Source organism: Exophiala aquamarina (assembly GCF_000709125.1).
Source record: "Exophiala aquamarina CBS 119918 chromosome Unknown aczIA-supercont1.1, whole genome shotgun sequence".
NCBI lineage: Eukaryota > Fungi > Ascomycota > Eurotiomycetes > Chaetothyriales > Herpotrichiellaceae > Exophiala > Exophiala aquamarina.
Window position 1 is genome coordinate 475,833 of NW_013550587.1, and position 21,753 is coordinate 497,585.

The 21,753-nt window shown below is 51.3% G+C and overlaps 6 protein-coding genes across 6 annotated transcripts; 3 read left to right on the plus strand and 3 right to left on the minus strand.

The window, feature by feature from the left end:
* Positions 1-5,767: 5,767 nt before the first annotated feature.
* Positions 5,768-6,505, plus strand: A1O9_00177 (uncharacterized protein; the record flags this gene model as incomplete). The annotated part of the gene is made up of 1 exon (XM_013409341.1): positions 5,768-6,505. One exon carries the CDS (start codon positions 5,768-5,770, stop codon positions 6,503-6,505), a length of 738 nt encoding a protein of 245 aa, XP_013264795.1.
* A 1,050-nt stretch (positions 6,506-7,555) lies between these two features.
* A1O9_00178 (uncharacterized protein) lies at positions 7,556-9,776 on the plus strand (the record flags this gene model as incomplete). The annotated part of the gene is made up of 2 exons (XM_013409342.1): positions 7,556-8,047; positions 8,121-9,776. 2 exons carry the CDS (start codon positions 7,556-7,558, stop codon positions 9,774-9,776), a joined length of 2,148 nt encoding a protein of 715 aa, XP_013264796.1.
* A 1,366-nt stretch (positions 9,777-11,142) lies between these two features.
* A1O9_00179 (actin-like protein 2) lies at positions 11,143-12,525 on the minus strand (the record flags this gene model as incomplete). The annotated part of the gene is made up of 4 exons (XM_013409343.1): positions 11,143-12,102; positions 12,186-12,329; positions 12,396-12,442; positions 12,507-12,525. The coding sequence occupies 4 exons, from the start codon at positions 12,523-12,525 to the stop codon at positions 11,143-11,145; spliced, it is 1,170 nt and encodes a 389-aa protein (XP_013264797.1).
* An 846-nt stretch (positions 12,526-13,371) lies between these two features.
* A1O9_00180 (uncharacterized protein) lies at positions 13,372-14,445 on the minus strand (the record flags this gene model as incomplete). Its single annotated transcript, XM_013409344.1, has 1 exon — positions 13,372-14,445. One exon carries the CDS (start codon positions 14,443-14,445, stop codon positions 13,372-13,374), a length of 1,074 nt encoding a protein of 357 aa, XP_013264798.1.
* Positions 14,446-16,936: 2,491 nt separating this feature from the next.
* Positions 16,937-18,509, minus strand: A1O9_00181 (farnesyl-diphosphate farnesyltransferase; the record flags this gene model as incomplete). Its single annotated transcript, XM_013409345.1, has 3 exons — positions 16,937-17,086; positions 17,135-18,386; positions 18,442-18,509. The coding sequence occupies 3 exons, from the start codon at positions 18,507-18,509 to the stop codon at positions 16,937-16,939; spliced, it is 1,470 nt and encodes a 489-aa protein (XP_013264799.1).
* Positions 18,510-19,261: 752 nt separating this feature from the next.
* A1O9_00182 (uncharacterized protein) lies at positions 19,262-20,861 on the plus strand (the record flags this gene model as incomplete). The annotated part of the gene is made up of 3 exons (XM_013409346.1): positions 19,262-19,712; positions 19,773-20,602; positions 20,673-20,861. 3 exons carry the CDS (start codon positions 19,262-19,264, stop codon positions 20,859-20,861), a joined length of 1,470 nt encoding a protein of 489 aa, XP_013264800.1.
* Between the last annotated feature and the right edge of the window lie 892 nt (positions 20,862-21,753).

Here is a 21,753-nt window from a genome sequence, read left to right on the forward strand (position 1 = left end):
AGTGCTCTGTACGTACGCAGAACACCCCTCGGCACAGAAAACACAATGCTTGGGCCCAAGCTCATGATCCGGATTGCCTTGCCTATTGCGCCGTCTTAGCTCATTGACGTGAGACACGCAGTCGTCTGGCCTCAACCACGAACAGTCAACACCCACGAGGCCTTGGGATGCTAACAAACAAACCATCATCTGCCATTTGCATGCTTGCCTCCTGTCCAAAGGCTCCGTAGGCTGACCAAACCCCCCTCTCGCTTCTCCACTCACAGACATCGGGCAAATCCTGCCAGCTTGTCTGACCCCATGTACAGGATGGAGGACGAGGAATCCATCGGAAAGCGTCTGGCAAGACGATGACCGTGAGATCCTCTCTGATAGCTCACTATCCCTGCGCACTAGAGACCGTGTCATGAACGATTGGGGACAAGCGTGATCGAGGATCGCCCTCTTCGACTTGCCTCTGTCGCGTCCAACTGTCCAAACTCTACTCCGTACTGTACATCTGGCCTTGTAACCGAGATGAAGCGCGTCCGAGGCGAGACATCGCTCAAATACCAAGAGTGAAAAAGCTTTTCTCACTACGGGCTTGCGATGTACAGTACTCCGTACAGTCGAGATTTTTAGTTTAGCTCGGGTCCTTTTTCTCGCACAAACCAAACCAAACCGCGCTCGAACCACTTCCTTGCGGAGCGAAGGGCGCTCTTCCATTCCTACAGCGCACCCCTGTCTCCTTTTCTCTCCAGACATGTCGATTGCTATTCCATATCAGGGTGAGGTTGGCATCGATCGGGACTATCACGCAAAGGGTTTGCACATTTGGTACAAACAAGGCCGGATTCCGCAGGCACCCTAGCCCTGTTTCAAGGCCCCCTCTTATCAAATGTGGCGGAGGTGTCTCATCTGCTCGCTATCTTCATGGACCTTTTGCTTTCGCTTAGGACAGGCGAGCACTTTTGCAAAGCACACCAGAAGTCAAAGGAGAAACGCGCGGCTTTCGCAAACATCTCGGCCTTGAAGGTGCTCTAGTTTCTAGGCTTCGGTGTAGAGCCTGTCTGCCTGTCTCTGTGTATCGTTTGACCATGGCGAGTACGGAGCATTCGTCGTTGGCTCAACATGGTGGACTACTGGATGAGGTGGATTCCTCATTGGTTCAGTCATTGGGTACCCAAACTTTCACGGACAGCTAGTGTTTCTCTTGTTCCTGTCTCATGCGATGAAAAGGTCCCTAGTTGCACAACTGGTCTTGAGAACTTTCCCTCTCTCTCCTTGACTGAGTCTCAAACTCTCTAGGTCGAGGAGAGAGGGGTTCGCCTTGCTATGGGGGTATCTATTCGTACCTCTTGCGAAGGGGTTTTCACGACTGTTCTGTTCTTCGTGCAAGGTACCTTCGAGATGGCCGCGAAATCTTTCTACTCAGAATTTGATGCTTGTGACAGACAGGGGGTGGCTATGAATACCCTGCATATGTCCTGGGTCTGACTTAACACCTTCCTGCAAAGCCGGCAGATCAATATCACGCACGGAACCAATGTGTCCATCAAGGATTCTTCTTGCTCCTCCCATGCTGCACTATTGCACTATTGCACTATTGCACTATCGCACTATCGCACTATCGCACGACTAGTGGTTGAATAATCAATCCACTTCCAGCGCTATCCTTGTTGGAGGTCGGCCGATGGCCAAGCATTCCAGATACGAGGCGGTTGAATCGGGAGGTCTCCAAAGTACTAGTACGACACTTCCATCCAGTGCCCTTCCATAATGATACAAAGATCCGACATGTATCGAATAGGCACGTGGACGGAATGCCCGCTTTTTCGTATAGGAATACCTTGCTTCTCCAGCCGTTGCTTCACTTTGGTTGGTCTGAGAAAGGAGATTCCTGGTGATGCAGATGTTGTGGGGGGTTTTCGAGGTGGTGAGTCTGATCAAGTGTTTCAGAATTTGTCTCCTTGGAATCCGCTGGGTCCATCTGGTCATGGGCTTTGCTTCCAAGTTGCAGTAGTGCCCAAACAGGATCTGACATGTCGAAACCGGTATCGATCGAGCGTCTGCCCCGTCCCCATCCCATCTCAACGGGCGGGGAGCTAGCCAACAACAGCTATCGTGATGCAGAGTCGTTAGGCGTTAGGCCTTCCTTCACAGCCAGCCGATGCGATGCGTTGCCCCTGTCCTTGTCGAGGTCAGCCCACGCCTACCATAAGCAGCAAGATGCAAACGGCCAATGGAAGAATCGCATCGATGGGGTCGTTTGCTACCCCTGGGACCCCATCAAGATGCCTTGGCTGGCCCCATCTGTACGAGTACAGGCTCCGCGTGGTGTTTCCACTTGGTCCTTCACTACGAGGCGCTCAAGTGCTGGCTAGGCCGCATTGCTGCATGATACTCATGTTGTCCATCTTGATCGGAGCATCGCAGCCGTCCATCCTGCGATTAATGTCTAGCAGGCCGCCGCTTTGCAAGGTAGACTAGTCCGAGAGAATCTTTCTACATACACACTAACGGGATCCTTTCCGGCAACAAGGTATGCTGATGCGGAGTCTTTTTTCCGCGGGCTTTTCAATCAAGACCGCTAGCTGGAACCGATTGTTCTCATGACTCCAAGCAACGGAGAGCTTGTATCCTCACATTGATCCACTCACACACACATGATAGCCGATGGCCGCTTGTCCTATTCCAAATAGATACTAAGGTGTAATTACACGATTTTCTTGGACCTCGATACGGTGATCGGCACATTTTGCACCACGTCCAAACGTGCTCTCTACGCTACGAGCAGGCTTCGGCTTCCTGTCGTGGGGTACTTTCGATGCGTCTATCTCCCTCGAGAAGCAGCACGATCTCTATCATAGCGCAGGCACGAAACGAAGCCCTGACCGCTAGAAAGCGCTGTCGAAATTGCGAGTATCTGCTTCCAAATTTCATAGCGTCCGCAGAGTCTATCTACTTCTTCCTGATACCCATCGTACGGGACTTTGTCGCAGCGAGCGTGTCAGAAAAGGAGACGTCACCTACTCGTTTGAGAAGCTTTGACTTTTATGCAATCCATCGAAGCCTTACATGATCATTCTAGAGATCATCAGATTGTGTTTGAGCTGAGATTGCCGAGGATGGCACTCTGAATCTCTCCGAGATACTCTCGCTACACTCAAGGTTCCAGGTGAGATTGGTAGGGGTTTTCCTTTGACTGCCGCTAGCAGATGCATCTTCCTTGCTGTCAAGAACGTGACAAATGCAACTGCTCTTGTCTCGACGATTTCTTGTTCTTTCTCGTAGCAAGCTCTGCCAATATGGTTTGAGAAATTGGACAACAGCCCGACGGAGATGACAGGCTCCATCGACTCACTATGCTCAGCGGGCGCTGGAGAGGATCCTGAAGAAAGTGCATGATAGCACTTGGCTGGACATGTTGGAGATACACTGGCGTCACATTTTTGCGACAGGTCGCACGTCGACTCCATGTGCTGTGATTCTCTTCACTGCTGGCAGCCGTCACACTGGACTAGGGTATGAAGGATTTCATTCTACACATCAACCTTGCCTGTCCGATGAAGCAAAATTGTAGTCAGGGAAGCTCATTCTTGATGGTCCAATTGCCTTGAGATTTCTATACAGGCGATCCATTCTCCTCTCTCTTTCTAATAAGGCTCTGAGGTAAGGCCAATGAGTGGCAGTCTTTTCCACTGTGAAACATACTATGATTGCCTCTGTCTCTGTCGTGAGTCACGGCGACAAAAATTCATCTTCTGGCATATTGAGAAGTAGCAGGAACAAGCCAGGACTAAACCTCTCTGTTTCTTTGTGTAGGTACCAGCATTTGATTGCAACCAGACCCGACCCGCGACAACCCTGCAGTCTTTGTTTTCTCCGGAAACGCGCAGACGCAGACGTGGTAGGTGATGTTTAAAGCAGACACCCCTTTTCCTCGCCACGCATGGTTTGAAGGGGAGTCCTACTCGATGGTCATAAGTCTTTCAAGAGTCAGGGGTGATTGGTAGATGCAGATTTCCTCAAAAGTTCTCGGTACAGACAAATCTTGCTATTTGATTTTCGTTGAATAACTTCATTCGGCCTTGCGACTTTTGAGCCTTGAGCGCCACGTTCTGTCAATCATCCTCCTCACTATTTTCCTCCTTGTGGACCTGCTGCATTCATCGACGGCGACGCAGGAACTATGCCACTGGGGTGACTCAAGAGTCATACAACCTATCATGACGATGTTTGCGCCCCTAGGAAGAAGCTACAGGCGGACGTAAGTGGTGAGTTGTCGTATATACGTGCAACAAGGAACAAAGTCTGTGACAGCTTCTGTCAAGTTCGAACACGCTTCTTCTATGGTGACGAACAGTCACATTTATCTCAAGGCTATTACTCTGGCGTTGGGGACTCTAACTTCGTCCCTGAGAACCTCCAGGTGTACTTGGAGAACAGAGACCTCACCTTGGACTGGAATTTGGGAGGCACACTCAACGCAGGGCTAAGTCTTGATCCTGATCTAGCGGGCTCCAGCAAGTGCAATAGTGAATGACTGTGCTCCTAGGCTACGGGCGGATTCGACTACTGGAGTCCACTCGTCGCTTCGTGCCAGTCTACTCCTACCATTCCTACCATTGCCAGTACTTCCTTTTGTAGTTATTGGACCTTTGTTCCCATTCTCCGAGAAGTGTGTGGAACGAGGACTTTTGGCGACGACTGTACAGGTACCACAGAGACCAAAACCAATACGAATATCTGCGGCCTTGGGAGGGGTGGCCTTGGTATCAACATAAATCTCCGTGGTTCGTTAATCCGGACAGCCTGGCTGTCAATTCGAAGACATCTTCAGTGTCCACTGTCCACTGTGAGCAATCTTGTCATCGGTCATGGTTATCGTCCATGCTTGGCTGACATATTCTTGCAGACTTCTTTTACGTTTCAGATCAACGTAGTCCTGGATGAGGATTGCTCTAAGAGTAACATGCCATGCAAAGACAATGTCTCGTATCTTGAAGTAATCGCGGCTGCGCACACTGTTCTGAGAGGCTGTGATGATCATGGAGTCATTGGTGGAACGCAGAAGATCCGAGGGGTCGGGGATTGCGGCTGCCATGTTGAATGCGCAGGCCCCCCATCAAGTGAAACGACAGGATCTGATTGAATTGGATGCAATTTTGGTTGCTATTCCATCCAGAATAGCCAAAATACTGATAGTTTCCGGGTCGTAGGAGTAAACAAGGTCAAGTGGATGCGTGGACTGCCTCGAACTCGTTGCCTCATGCGAGCTGTCTCCTTTACTGCACCACCATCTCCCTGAATATTTACCTAGACTTTCTGCGACATAGGGATGCCTAAAACCATGCTTAGAGGAGGTCATCGTTCACGAGGAAAAGAAAATCCAATGAATTTTATAAGATGCTACAGCGACGAGGCTGACCAATGCAGGGCCATATCAAGTCAACCAGGGCCGTGGTCGCCGGGATCCGATCTGCACACTGACCAAACTAGTTAACCATGCATCAGGGTCGCGTTGAGTCATAAATCGCTCGACACTTCCAACCCCGAATTGTGTGGGCGAATTCAGTCGCTTTGAAATTAAATCACTACCTTGATTTCCAGCACAGTCAACCCGCCCCAAAGCTACATTGGGCTCACGTTGTATCGCAACAACGAGTTTGTCGTCCTGCCATTCCTGAGAGCGACGCGTTCCCGCCAAATGTTAGCATCTTGATCCCATTCACTACAGCTACAAATGCGAATAGAAAAAGTGTGTACAGGAGCAAGGACACATCACATGGAGGGGCCCGCGTTCACCAGCGAGAACATCTCGGTCCCGTCGTTGGCGAAGAATAGAAACGGCCCGGCCGGTAGCCAGGCTTCGTTACCACCAACCACGATCTCGACAACAGAGGAATACCGGTATCGACTCGCAGACATCTACTCCCGGGCATCGGTATCAGACGCCTTAATCGCGCTGTTCGAGCACGACAAAGACCCGACTCTCACATGCGTGACAACAGGACTCGTGCACAAGGCCTGCGAGAAACGGATCGAGAGGAAAGTCGCGCTTGGGTCGCTGATCGTAGAAGCTGCGAATTTCGCTGCCGTCGCGTGCTGGGAACCCCCTGCCGCGACGCCCCCGATGCTCAGCGAGGGCGAACTCCTCGAGATCGAGAAAGAGCGCCCGGCTTTCGCGCAGTTCACGCGCGAGATCCAGGGCGCGAGGTCGGAGGTCCTCGGGCCCGAGCAGAAGTATTGGTGCCTGTCGCTCATGGCGCGGGACCCCGACAGGAAGGACAAAGGCGCGGTCAGGGCGGTCATCGAGCCGTTTGTGGCGAGGGCGAGGAGTGAAGGTGTTCCGCTGTGGCTCATTGCTGGCAACCTACGGGCGAGGGATGTCTATGCGTATTTTGGCTTCCGTGTCGTCAGATATCTGGAGTCGTTTCCTAAGGAGAGGACACCGGCTGTCCAAGGCGTCCCTTCTTGGGTCATGGTCTGCAATTGGCCTGCTGAGGGAGAGGGCGGAAGCTGATGTTTGGATGTCTTGTACATAACATACCCGCTTGAGGATTCGGAAAGGATATTCGGTCGTCTAAACTCGATGCATCAATCAATTGAGCCATTCCTCGCCATTGTCGGTGTGGGTACGGATGGTACTCTTCGAACGCACAAACAAGCAAACCACTGGGCAAACCAAGTAGCAAAGGCCAGGCCGGGCCCATGATCGGCCGCGATGGCCTTGTCAGAAACTAGCGGCTGTGCTAATCTTCTGACGGGTTATGAGTGTTACCAACCAGCCTCTCGGTACGCAGATCCCTCACTTCTCCGCCCTATGCTTTCGTAACCGCTGCTCGGAAAAAGATGGCGATGGGCGAGAACCACATCAAATCCATGTCAGCTCCAAGGCCCTTGGTTAGCATCGTCTCTCCAAATGCGCATTGATGCTTGGTGATATCTGTTGATGGTTTGATGTCGACCTCAAGATCAACATCTCAATTCGGCCAAGGCTTTTTCCGAATACGGAGTTGAACCTCGGCCCATGGTTCAGCTTCACTTTCGGCCACATCGACGACGTCGTTGAAGCAGAGTCGTTGATCCCCGGACATCCACGGTTCACGACCCAACTGTAAATTGCCATAAGGTATTTGCCAGACTATTCCCGATGGGATTGGACGAGCCCTCTTCAATCGCAGGCTCCAAGCCTGAAAAGCCTGTAAAGAAGCGAGCATCACAGGCCTGCCACCACTGTCGAACACGCAAAGTGAAATGCGACCTGGTCAAATCAGGCGCTCCGTGCCACAATTGCAGTATCGATGGGATTGAGTGTGTCATCACCGAGTCGCGGAGGAGCAGGAAGTATCGCCTTCAGAAACGACAACTCAATCGAACGACTTCGGTGCCGCTGCTTCCTCAGACTCAGCCAGGCCGTACCGCTCCAACTCCCCAGTCCAGTTCTCACGCCTTTTCACCACCTGCGACACTCCCTGCCGCGATCTCAGCTCCTCGCAGCCAGTCCAGCCATGGTAAGGTCCATTCGAAGTGCCCCTTCTCTCAAGGGACAAACTAGCTAACACATTCCGACATGGAAGACCACGGCTCTCCCGTCGTGCATTTAAATCTCAACAATCAATTCCAATCTCCGCCTGCTTTTACGCCAGTTCTGAATCTGGCCGGTCCACCATCAAGTCGCCGTGGTACCACGGGGACGCCGGCATCAACTCAGGGACCGTTCTCGTTCGCTCATCTTCCCCCCTACATTCGACCACCATCGCGAGAATTCAGTGCCGATGACCTTGAATTTCTACATCGACGTGGAGCATTCTCCATACCGGACGACGAGCTGCGTGATCAGCTACTCCGATCTTGCATTTTATACGTTTATCCCTATCTTCCTATCATCGACTTGCAGGACTTCCTCAGTGCTCTGGATGGCACGGGGGGCTCACCGATCAGCCTCCTCCTGTTTCAAGCCGTCATGTTCGCAGGCACAGCGTTTGTTGACCAGCAGTACCTGAACCAAGCTGGCTTCGCTGACCGTCGTACCGCCCGCGTATATTTCTATAACAAGATTAAGGTAAACGAACGACGACCTCCCTTTTCATGCCAAAAGGCTGGGCTGATAAGTAACTAACCTTTTTTTTTTCCAGCTCCTATACGACTTTGACTGGGAAGCCGACCGGCCCACTGCAATCCAAACGATCTTACTGCTCGCGTACTGGTACGTCGCAGAGAACGATCTAAAAGACCCATGGTACTGGTTGGGTGTGTGCATTTCGCTGGCCACGAGCTGCGGCTTGAATCAAAGGTCCACACTCGCGAAAAAGGATGCTAAGACGGCCAAACTTTGGAGGAGGATCTTCTGGGCATGCTATATCCGAGATCGAGTCATGGCGATTTCGATGCGGAAGCCAATGCGTCTCAAGGACGAGAGTTCCGCACTGCCGATGCTCACGGTGGAAGATTTTGACATCGAGCCAATCGAGACTTCTGTCCGAGCGGTTCGCGAATGTGCTTTTTTCACGAGTAGGTCAATAAGGGTGGCGCTCGCCGAAATGTGTGTTTCCAAAATCAAGATTTTAACCACCATCGGCCGTATCATCAGAAAGTTGTATGTGCTTCAAGGATTCTCCGGCACAACTGCGGACTCCATCATGCTGTATTCACCCAAGAAATCACATTTCGAGGCCAAGGAAGTCTTCGAGTTACAAGACGAGCTTGACCGATGGCAACGAATGCTCCCTGTAAGCTGCCAAATCAGGACGTATGATCTGGACCCAGACCCGCACGAATCATTTCTTCATCTTCATAGATCGGTCCTTAACATGATGTTTTGGATGGCCTTGGAGGCTCTCCATCGACCGACCACACTGGCCAAGGAGCCATCGACATCTCTGACCAACTTCCTCCAACAGAAATCACGGCCCCGTGTCAAAGAAGCGGCGGAGCGAATGTCGGAGATGGTCCAATCTCTGCGTGAACAGGATTTGGTCCGCTTCCTCCCGCCCATATCGGTCGCATTCATGCTACCGGCCATTGCCTCCTTTCTCGTAGAAATCAAATCGACGGGAAAGTCCTTGGGAGATCTTCCAGGTCACCAGTTCCACCAATGTGTGCGAGCACTGTTGAGCCTGCGGGACATCTGGCCCATTGCTGACTCCGCCTGCTTCTTGGTCGGGCTCATGATCACCAACAGCCAGATCGGCACGGAGAGAACACTGGGAATGCAAGCTGCACCCCTGGCGACCGCGAATGAGAGTTCGCAAAGCTCCCGAGAAAGCTCGGCTCTTGAACAGCAGCTTGCTGAGAGTGGAGAAAGCATCCCACCCTTCAGACCGCGAGTCGTGGTTGGAGAACAAGACGAAGGGAATGACGAGGAAGAAGAGAATGACATCGCCAGCCAGCCCGAAATCGCCGGCGTGGTGATGCCCGCCTCTACAGATTTGGGATACTCACCAGGCGCAATGGGCAATATCCCGGGCGAGTGGGGCGAGCAGTTCCAATTTCCATGGACGATGGCTGAATTCGGCTTCGGAAATGGGAGTTCATTCCTCGATGAGAATGACATGTATATTGACCCGACCATGGGCGACTACAGTGTCGACACCGCGTTTAACCACGGGTTGATGGATTTCAACACCGCAGGTATGTCGTCGTCGGGCGTTGATCTTGGTGTTGGCGGCGCCGAACACCACAATGATTCTTCCTCCTATCCTGATCCTGCTGCGACCGGTGCTTCTAGGAATTGGATGGCAGAGGCGTCGCAGGAGTATTCACAGCATCTTCGCTCGGGCCTTCCTACGTGAGAATCCCGTAGGAGGGTGTTCTTCCATGGCTGTTTCTTCTCTTCTGGCCGCGAGTCTCGGCTGGTGGTCGACTGTGTCAAGGCTTCTACCCCCCCCCCCCCCCCGGCATTTGTCGGAATGGGTGCATGCACGCATGGCTCTCTTGCCCTGGAAACGACGGCGCAATGGTGCATCATGGATTTTGTATCCATTCGAAGATCACCAAATCAAAGCAGACGAAGCAAGCCGTAGGTGATTCGATCTTTAAGCCCTCTTGTCAGCGAGTGGCTTAATCACGAGAATCAGCGCATTTTCTCCCAATCATCACTCGGTAGCACGGACGAATGCGTGAGAGACAGAGACACACAAAGAGATGCTTCGTCTCCATCTCAATACCTAACAGTAACCTATTCCGGCGCTGTATGTCGTCAGAAGCTGGGACCGGAATAGATTAGCAATCGACGGTAGCGTGATGCAAGACATCAGGTATGGTTGAATGCCAAATGACTTGGGTGTATGGAGATAGATCGAACAAGCTACATGTAAACATATTGCAGATCGAACAAGCTATATATATATATACATACATTAGGTAGATGTATATAACCTTGTACATAACCATCCATGCACGGATTTGTCACTTGTGCTATGCCTACTCCCGGCACCTAGACCTGTGACCGACGACTGCCCATTTACACAGTTAAGATTAACGAGTCGAGTCGCTCGAACCATGTCGGCTGAGAGGCCATGACTGGGTGGTCCTGCTGCTCGAGAAAGCACCGCGCGGGGGAGGCAGTCTGCAGTCTGCAGTCTGCAGTTGGCTTTATGAGTTGAACTACGATTACACGACCACGTACGGCCTAGGTATGCATAGTAGTAGGTATGCATGCGCCACACTATGGTCACCAGGGAGTTAGTGTAAGATAGCATTGTTTGTTCGGAGGGGATTCTGAGGTTGCTAGAAGCAAGTTTCTGGTCAAACGTGGATTAAGGGGGCTTTGTTGTAATATTGAGTTTTATAAATCTTTCATCTTCTTCGTTCGTCGTTCTTAATTCTTCTGTTGAGGGAGTCTTGATATTTTCGTCATTCGAGGTTCAATCATTCAACCACACCGCCACGCCGCCATGCCTGAGCGCCAACAGGCAGGCAGGCAGGCAGGCCGGCCGGCCCTTTATTGTCATGTCAAGCAATCCAATCACACTTCCCACGAGTGGTGCCGCTTTTTCGCTCTTCTGTACACCTGTACCATCCATTCGCACTATGCTTTTGCTCACACATTCCGCAAAAAGGGGTTGCCTTCTTGGCATCTGCTAGTGCATTTGCGCCGACCGGAGGGACAAGAACAAACTGGCTGGCTGACGCGACGCGACGCTCCCCTCTGGAATCTCACGTTCTCGGTCCTAATTTCTCCAAGGCTCTTGTGCCTTGCTCCTCCCACTCCTGCTTTGTGATCCACATATTCTCCTTGTCGGCCATGATATTGGCGAGTACGGCACCGCCAAGGAAGACCATGTGCCTCCGCCTTGGGGGGTCTTCTATCCGGACCTTGAACTTGTTGAGGCGTTCGGGGTTGCCGCCGAGTACTCGGTGAAGCCAGAGTTGCTTCAATTCCTTCTCTAGCCGTGACGGGAGACCAGGATACATGCTCGAACCGCCAGAGAGGACAATCGCCTTGTACAGCGAGGAACGTACGTCTACATCTGCAGCCTGGATTGTGTTGAACAGGAATTCTGCGATGCCTGGCTGCTCCACGTCGACAAGGTGTGGTTGGAAGAGACATTCCGGCGCTTCAAACCGTTCGCTTCCTACACGGATCACTCGACCGTCTGGAAGAGTGTAGGATTCAACCAGGACGGTGGTATCTTCAGAGAGGCGCTGGTCCAGAGCGAGGTCGTAAGAAACATAGCAGAGTTTCTCTTTGATCTGACGGACAGTCTCAAAATCTGCGGTTCGGTTGAGGGCATAGCCTCGACGGAGGAGGAGCGCGATTAAATTTCTTGTCACATCACGACCGGCAACGTCCAACCGACGGGTTAAGTGATTGAGCACGGTGGATTCGTAGACGGGGACAATGTGGGTGACCCCGTCGCCGGAGTCGACGACAACGCCAGAGGACAGACCCTGGGCGTAAAGAGCCAAGACGGCTTGAATGGCCACGTAGACACCACCAAAGTTGTAGTTCTCGAACATTACCTGGCACATCTGCTCTCGGTTCTTGAGCGGGTTCATGGGGGGCTCGGTTAGAAGAATCTTGCGGCCACTGGTATTGATCTTGAGCTTTTCATTGAAGGTGAAGTCCCATAGATGTAGCATATCGTCCCATTTCTTGACAATTCCATTCTCCATCTATTCAAGAGGGCGGAGGGGGGTATCTTGTTAGCCAAACTGGTCGAAAGTAATATGGCGACAGCAGCAGGGCTAGCACATACAGGATAGCTGATCTGAAGCATTGAACGTGCAGCGGCAGCTTCATCACCGCACATGATATCCTTGACCACGATATCTCCAGCCCGCTCTTCCGAACGTAGGATGGGTCGGCCGACTATGGAGGGGAATTGATGTTCGGGGAAGTTCTGTGGGGAAGTGAGAGTCAGTTGGATCGGTCGTCTGGGATTTCTAGGAATTGACAATAGACGTACTTGAGCGGCATAGCCGACTTTGAGGAAGCCGGTACCACCATCGAGGACTATGGGACCGGTGTCAGCATGAATGAATTTGGTGGTGTCGGTGGGCTTGGAGGCGGGACGTACCAATGGGTGGTTCGGCCATTTGGAGTGTTTAATGTGGATAGTGATAGAGACCAGGACCTCACGACATACGGAACCGAGAGTAGAAGAGGAGTGTCGTGGGTATGAAATTCACCAAGGCAGCAGAATTGCGAGGGACTGATTGCTGGTGGGAGCGCAGCAGTTGTTTGATGGACAAGGCACTACTAGTGGCTATGTATTGTCAGTCAGTCGGTGTTGCAGCATCGGCCAATGTTCGCTGCCCACCGATGCCAAGACAGCATGCCCGCCTTCGCTATATGGAATCGGCTATCTTCTAATTAAAAGGCAGGCACGGTGCTGCACTGACCCGGAATATTATTATCCCATGTTGTCTACCCAAGGCACCAAGATAGTACTCCGTACTGTACGGAGTGCCTAGTCCAAGATATGAGGCAGCAGGGGAACAGGAGGATGCAGATACCATGACTGGCATGATACCCAACATGAAATTCTTGTCACCTACTACCTAAGTAGTATCTCGCTTAGACAGATACTCGGTCATCATCATTTCTTCATTATTCATAACAAAATCATGACTTTTGCAACTCTTCGCGCCTTTGGCTTGCTTCTCTAGCTTGTCATTCATTCATGGCTGCCCATCCAACTCTTGGTCCAAGTTTAGGAAGTCATACAAGATCCAAAACATCAATGCATCTTTCATAATATATATCAGAAATACTTCACTCTATCCAGGGCTTCGCAAGGGAATCATCCCTTCATGAGAGCCTCTACCACATCACCCCCAAAATTGAGGAATGTATCTCGGGGTTTCTCCAGTTTTCGTTCTCTCGGGGCCTTGGAAACAGTCGAGGTCTTCACCCAACCAAAAAAAAATCAATGCAAAAGCTCAATAGTCAACGTAACGACCACGACTCACCGCACGTTTATTCCTGTCACCTCGATCGTCGTCATACTCAATCATCTTTCGTTCTCGGCTCGAATCTTCAATCATCTTTCGGTCATCGTACTGGCCTCTCACACTGCCACTACGATAGCTCTCGCTGCCTTGTGGTTGAGGTCCGTCATAATACCAATTGCCATCTCGTCCCTTGTAATAGCCGCCGTTTTCTTTAGCTCGGCGTCGACGCTCTCGCTCTACTCGTTTCTTGTGGTGTTCTTCGCGTGCTTGCAGCATTTCTTTGTGGTGGCTATGCTCCTCCGAGACTTCATTCCACTCGCTTACAGCGCCCTTGATGCCGAGCGCAGCAATACCGATGGCCGCAGCATCCTGCCATCGTGCCGACCGTTGCTGTTTATGGGCTTCTTCGGGTGACAGGGTGCCTTTCCTGACGTTTTCAATACGCTTGTCATGATTTTCGATGGACGAATAAATTTTGGATGCAGCATGGATGGTAGCAACACTGGCCAATGCAGCGGTGATCCACTTCTTGCGGGCAAGCTTTTTGCACTTCTTCTCTTCTTCGGTGGAAGAGTCAAGGGATGAGGAAGAGGAGGATGAGCTGCTGGAAGAGCCGCGGCGACGGCGAGATCTGCCAGAGCTCGACTTTGCTCGTATACGAGATCGTGGAGGTACGGAGCCTTCAGAATCGTAGTAGTCATCGCTCCGGCGGTCGCGAGTTGAGATTAAGGCGCCAGCTCCAGCTCCGGCGGCACCGGCTGCAATGGCTCGATTGTCCATTGAACTGGCTCTTCGATCGTGGCGGTGTGGGCGCCTATGAAGGACTTCACCTTTGTGCCTGACGACCTCAACAATTTCCTCGTCCGAGTTCACATCGCGGCGACGTCGCAGCACAAGTCCTTTTTCTTCCATTGCGCGGTGATCGTGGAGGTCGCGATCGTCTCCGGGGATCTTCCCACGCATTTTTCGATATCGGTGCTGGACAGGGTCCCAGACTTTGTCGCCATGTTTAAGAACAACGGGAACAGCGCTCAAGCCTAAACCTAGAGCCTGTTCCGCCATGTTGCCCGACTAAAGCGGTAATGGGAAGGGTTGGGTGCAGAAAGGCGGCGACGGGACAGAGATATACACTTCTCGGGCGCGGAAAAGGGATGTGACCGGTTACCAGGCGGGGTGATTATTGGTTGCTTGATAATCTCGAAAAGCAGGTCTGTGTTCGATTGGAGGAACAGATCAGCTATAACGGAATACAGAATGCAGACATGGTGTAGCGCTGCAGACAGGAAAATGTGCAACAACGATAAGTAGGTTGAGTTGGAGAGACAACAGCAGTAACAGGTAATAAGGATAAGCTGGGGTGGAGTGGGAATGGGAGAGGGAGGTTCTTCTGTTCAAGTTCAGGGCAGCAAGCTGGAGGCTGGAGGGACGAGGGCGCAACTAAAATCACCAAAGCCAGTCGTACATCCGAGGAGGCGGTAAAGCAGTGCGTGGTTCACTGCCGGCGCAGTCTCGATCTCAGAAGATGTTAGTTGACGTTTGGACTAGAGTGGATATGGGAATGGTGCGAGTTACTCGGTCGTCCGCACAGACAAGTTGATGGGAATGTGCATCGATATTCGAGAGCCAAAGTCATCGGGCGGCAGCTATGCCCAAAAAGAACGCAATTAGAATCCAGGGAAGGGTAAGGGTAGGGGTTGTATACCAGGACTCCAGGAGTGGATGGGAAGGATTGGAAAGGCAAAAGTCAAAAAAATGTGAACTCTACACAATTGGGGAGAGCAACGCGGACGAGGGTAACGAGAGGAGGAGGAGAAATAGAAGAAACACCAACACACGAACCCGGGTCATGTGGCCATTTTCTGCGACGAAGAAAAGAATAGACGTCGAAGGGACTACAAGCAGTTGAGGGCAAGGCCCAACCGGCACGGCGACTGGCGCGCTGCCGAAGGTTCCAATGCTTGATTCTCTGGATCTTGAACAAGAGCCTTCTTGTACGAGTGGAGGAGACAAAAAGGACAAGGGGGTAAGACAACGGGTGTCAAAGCACGGTGGTAAGGGAGAAGACGAACGAGAGAAACGAGGGACATACAGAGTACAACTAACAAGGCATCCTCCCCACCGGTGCCACTCCGTACGGATGTTCGGGACACACCTTCAGGCACCGGTTCTATGAGCCAAATCTGGCTATGGATAGAGGGGCACCCAGGGGCGTGCCACAGGCCACAGGCCACTCCTACCAGTACCATCCCAACCACTACGAGGTAATACTATCATGACCAGGGCGTAATTGGACTGAATGACCGTTGATTGACGTCAATGAAGCGACCAGAAACCCCAAAACACCAGGAAAGAACCAGAAAGTTACAGGCCGCGTAACTCGTCGATTGGCCTTTTCAATCTCGATCGACGGTCACAACGCGTGGCAACCACGCTGGTGGCTCAATCATTTCCACATGACGTAGCCTCCTCCCCATTATCCCTCCTTCCATCCAAGAGGTCAGTCTATCAGAATCTTCTCATTCTTGGTAATTCAATTTCTGCTGACTTGAACTCATCCTGATTGTAAAGCGGGAAACTATTTGCGAGGCATCCTGACCTCCCAGATTAACATACAGGAGACTTTCAACCCCCGGTCGGCCTCCGTGCACCTACCTAAATGTAAGTATCTAGTAGACCCCCGCCATTTGTTTCTGCAGCGTGACGAGGGCCTCTCGTCCGGCTGGACGAAAAGGACTGCCATGGCCGGATACCAAGACCTCACGTCTCACTCTCACTCTCACCGCCCGTCAGCCACCATTCCACCTACAGTACACACTACTTTCAATAGCGCATAACCCGGGAGGCTCATTGCCAGCTTACCATCGCCTTGCCACTTGAGGGCCCTGCTTGCGATGGAGTCCGGACCATTGAAGCTTGGCTGGTTGCCTGTTATGGTGACTTCGATGCCCGCACTATTCTGGGCACCACAGATAACAATTATAGAGGTATATAGACAGGTTCATACTCGTACCTAGTATGCGTGACTCGGTAAGCGATAACAAACGGAGCGCCAAAAATGGACCTAGAGAACCAATTTGGCAGTCAAGGTGGGTCTGGGAGCGCTCCCGGCAGAATCATGTCCCTGGAAAAGCCGAACGAAGCGCCAGGTCAAACACCATCGACGTGGGGACTAGGGTTACCATACACCTGGATGTGTCGGCTCAAAAGGTAACAAGACACCTCAAGAAATGATCTCGGGCCTGCCAATTGTCAATATTCAAGTCGCGGATTCCCGTCAATATCAGCACATCTTCGGCACAACAACAGTCAATGATAGAGACTGAGTTGCAATTTGACATCCGTGCTATCGGTGATGAGCTGCTTACAAAAGCTCCATTTCAAGCTCAATGTCCCATAAATAGGGAATATTTTCATCACATACTCTCCATCGTCTCGATTCTTTTCCTGGCGGGTCTGGAACACCAAATTCTTGGAGGGATTATGTACTGTATCAATTAATGTACGGTCTCATTTCGAATTCCTCATTATTCCGGCCGCTTCGTTTTCGATATGATCACAATTCCTCGTGACTGCTCAAGTTCGAGCCCAGTGGCTTGCTTCCTGCTCCCGCTGTCAGGTTGCCACCCCAGAGTTGATCCCACGTCTGCTTCACTTCGACAAATGCAAGATCGAAGCGTGCTCCCATGGCCCACGCAACAGCAACCTGTAATGTCAGCTTTGGTTCGCAACAGACGAACGACACAGTACTTACCATAGTGCCAGCAACCATCAGCAAAAATCCTAACACTACCGCCACCAAGATGTACATCTCCTTTCTCTCCGCTGCCTGTTCCTCCGCCGTCTTCTCCCTTACAACCGGTGTCGGCCGGCCTTCTGCGGCCGCGATGGCTGCAGCCTCTTCCGGCTTCTGCGTCGGGAAAATAGACTCGATGAATTGCTCCACCTTTCCACATGCAATGCTAATCTTCAAATAGTTGGGGTCTTGCGGTCGGTTCTTCTTTCGGATTGATCGGATATGCCGTGTAAATACTTCTGTAACAAGTTGAAGATTCTGCGTTGATTCAATCATAATCCCACAAGCCTGCCCTTTGGTGATTTTGACGTTTCTTTGAAACATAGCGTAATTCCGGAAACACAAATCCAGTGTGGCAATAGCCATCGTTTGCGGGATCGCACAGAAATTGAACACGCTCTGTTCACGCAGCCCGGCCAGATAGAACAAACACTCATCAGCATGGTCCAATGCATTCAAAATCATCTCGGAGTTGCAGTTCAGTGCTTGTTCCTTGTACTCCGGCTTGAAGAGGTCCTCAAAGTTGTCAACGTGTTTCGACCAGATTTCTCTTGGCCAGAATCGCCGTTGGTCATCGAAATCCTCCTTCACATCTCGAGTGATGTTCACTTTTTGTAAGAATAGTCCCATAGAACGATGTAGGTGGTTCCTTTCCAGCAGAGCTGGGTTGCCAAACTTGCTTTCCACAAACATTCGGGTCAGACCTTCTCCAACAATCCCCGCAACATACCAGCAGTAGAGATCGTAGTCCTCTACTGTGTTCACTCCCTTCTCGTTGAACTCGGCATTTAAGCAATAGTCCGCCATACCATTCCCCATCTTTTGAGTGATGTCGGTTATGATCTCCTGATATGCAGGCTTCATCTTGCTAAATTCTGCCGTGACACACCCGAAATTGACCAACAGTTCTCGATCCTTCTCTTCAGGTCGATTCCCATCGAAATGCCATCCTTCAACCTTGAGGGCTTCGTGGAACTTTCGAAGTAAGGGTTCTTTCGTCTTTGCAGGAATGGACGTATCATCTTCGATTGTATCCAAGCCACGTAGGCACAGATAGAAAACACAAACAGGGAGCAGCAATTCCGGGTGGAGTTCCTGGATGACAGCCGAGAAACTTCGACTGGTCAGGTCTAGGTACTTGAAGCATTCTTTGGTCGTCTCGGACTCTTTGGTTTCGTCGCGCTCATGCACAGCATTGTGCCAGACTTTCCTGCGACACGTGAGCACATGGGACATGCAGGACAGCACAGCTTGGCGATTCTCACCATTGGATTATGGAGCGCAGTTCCTGCACATGCACCAAATAGTACAGAATCTCTGAAGTTTTTGGCATCCTGCCCTGTCCGTATTTTATTATTAGGGGAAACGCACAGAGCCCGGGTTGGCTTTGCTTGAAACTGGAGGGCAAACGGCGACTCGAGACCAGAGAGCGATAAAAAAAATTCAAGCAGGAAAGGAGGTGGACTTTGGATTTTGGAATCTTGGAAACACCACCGGCACCGCACTCTGCTTGGTCTAGAGGATTGCTTCTAGTTGGGATGAGAACACGAAGTACGAGCCAGTTCGTGTGGAGAAACGGGAAGCCGAATGGTACGATGGAGCTGGGGAATGGATTGATCGATAGTTGACATTATGGCGGAGCATATCCCACTTTGTGGCTGAGTCACGTGAGTATCCGAACGCCGCCGCCTCTTGCACGTGAAAGGGGCCAGTGTGCCACACTTCGCAGCCTCTGTAATTCGCAATGTGGCTGAGACAGTTTTCCTAAGGCTGCGGCCTGCGCCTGCTATGACTTCACATGGTCTCTTAATACCTGTAGTCCAAGTGTCTTTGGGCCCGGGCACACGCGGCATTTTGCTCAAGTCTCCTCTACTCACCTGAAATCTTATCACTCCGCCATATCAGTCACTATTCAGCACAACATTTCGTTTGTCCTGTATCCTCTTTATATCCCTTTCTCCCTCTATTTAGCCGCTTTCCCTCACGCACCAGCCCAACCTTCTCCAACGAATCGAGAGTCTACATCCATCTCTGCTTCGAACGGAACAATCCTTGGGACCGGATACCAGCGCAGACGTAGTAGACATGGTTGTTGACAGTTCTTACTATGACGCACTGGACGTCAAGCCAGATGCGACAGAATTGGAAATCAAGAAAGCGTACCGAAAGCTCGCCATAACTACCCATCCCGATAAAAACCCGGGTGATGAAACTGCCCACGAACGTTTCCAAGCTGTTGGCGAAGCCTATCAAGTCTTATCTAATAGAGATACTCGAGCAGCCTATGACAAATATGGCAAAGAAAAGGCTATGCCGAGGGAAGGCTTCGAAGATCCCGCCGAGTTCTTCTCCATGATCTTTGGTGGGGATGCCTTCGTCGACATTATTGGTGAACTTTCTCTCCTGAAGGATCTGACACATACCATGGACATCACAATGGAACAAATGGAAGAAGAGGAACTTGCGAAATCCGCCGAAGAGAAATTGAATGTCCACGATGCCAAGGAACAAGAGGCCACCGCCGCCACTGCAGCCGGTCTCAGTGCTGGACTGAGCGAGAAGGAACAGGAAGCCAGAGCAAGCGCCACATCAACAGCAAGCACTTCTGCTCCTCCACCGCCTCCCTATGTTGCAGGCGAAGATGCTCCCGCCACGTCATCTGCTGGAGTATCTGGAACCAGCACACCGCAAAGACGATACATGGGCCAGCAAGCTATCATGGATCGGTCTGAGGAAGACGCCCGAATGGACGCTGCTGGACTGAGTCCAGAGGAAAAAGACCTACAAAAGAAGAAAAAGAAAGGCGGGCTCACAAAAGAACAACGCGAGAAGCTCGAAGCTTATGAGCGCGAACGACGAAAACAGCGCGAAGAGAGAGTGGATACTTTAGCAAAGAAACTGGTCGATCGCATAAGTGTATGGACCGAGACCGAAAAAGGTCCCGAAGTCACCAATGCATTCCAGGAAAAGACGAGACTGGAAGTGGAAAATTTGAAGATGGAATCCTTTGGTATTGAAATCCTACATGCCGTCGGTCAAACGTATCTTCAGAAAGCTACCTCCTTCCTGAAGTCCCAGAAATTCCTAGGCATCTCAGGCTTCTTCTCCCGCTTAAAGGACAAGGGCACTCTTGCTAAAGATACCTGGAACACCATATCTACTGCGATAGATGCGCAGCTCACCATGGAGGAAATGGCGAAGCTAGAAGAGAAAGGTGGTGCAGACTGGACTGACGAGAAGAAAGCCGAGTACGAGCGAAAAGTGACCGGCAAGATCCTCGCTGCAGCATGGCGTGGCTCGAGGTTCGAGATTCAGGGTATCCTGCGCGAAGTCTGCGAGAAGGTACTGAACGATAAGAACGTCAGGCTGGAGAAACGCATCGAGCGTGCACATGCTCTGGTCCTCATAGGAACGATATATCAAAAGGTAAGCCTATGAACCCTTTATAGTCCCCCATCAATGTTGCAACCTGCTGACTGAGACTCCCCCACAACAGGCTGAACGCGACCCTGATGAAGAAGGCGACTTCATGGCCTTTGAGCAATTGATGGCCGAGTCAATGAAGAAACAGGAGAAGAAGAAAGAAAAGGAGAAGGAGAAAGAACCTGAGGCTCCGCCCCATCGTCACCACTTTGGACACAAAGACAAAGAATCAGCTGAAGCATCCCGTTCGTCGGCTACATAGGAGGTCCACGGCCGCGATAGTAGACCAAAACGTCCCTCATCCTGGTGGTGTTCTTTCCCCTGCGGCGCTCATCTGACTGATGACTGAACGATTGACTCAAGCTTGTGGACGGCCGCCTGGTCAAAATGACTTCGCTTTTTCACGACCCCACCATCTTCCAGAAAAGAGCACTTCTCTTATCCATTCAGGAAGGGGAGGGGCCCTGTTCTCAAAAAGGCCGTGTTGAAGAAAGGCCAAGCACTTGGTTCGGACATCTCACGATCTGTAGGCTGAATCTCCCTTTTCACTCCATCTCGATTCCGCAACGCCCGAAACGTCCACTCTACTCCCACTGATCATATAAATCTCGGAGTTTCATAGAAGCAAGGAGTGGGCCAACAGAGCGAGAGGCAGGTATGCGTTCACGCATGCATGCATTCATGCGTCCACGAGTGTTTGTTGGTTAGAATAGCGAAAGGAAGCCACCCCTCTTACCGATTGGAAGCTGTTTGGAACCTTGGAACCCGATCGCAACCACAATTCCTTCTCGCGTTAATACCCCCAATCTCTAGTTCAGAAAGAACAAGTTCAACACAGATTCTCTTTCTATGACCCGGCGTGCTTCTTCCTTGCTTCCCTTTCTCTGTGACTTGGCTTGTGCTTCGTTCTTCTAAGCCCTGGAGGGCTGGCGCAACATGACGAAGCTCCTGATCTGACGATCAAGCGTGATCCAACCTGCTTATGTATAACTAGGCAGGCACCGCTAGATAGATACTTACAGGGTGAACAGATGACACGTGCACCCCACGATGTTCACTGATTTGATTGGAATTGGTTAAGGGTCGAGAATTATTCTTTCCATGTTCCAAGGTATTTCTGCCACTGATTCGGTTGTACGAGATACATATGTGTC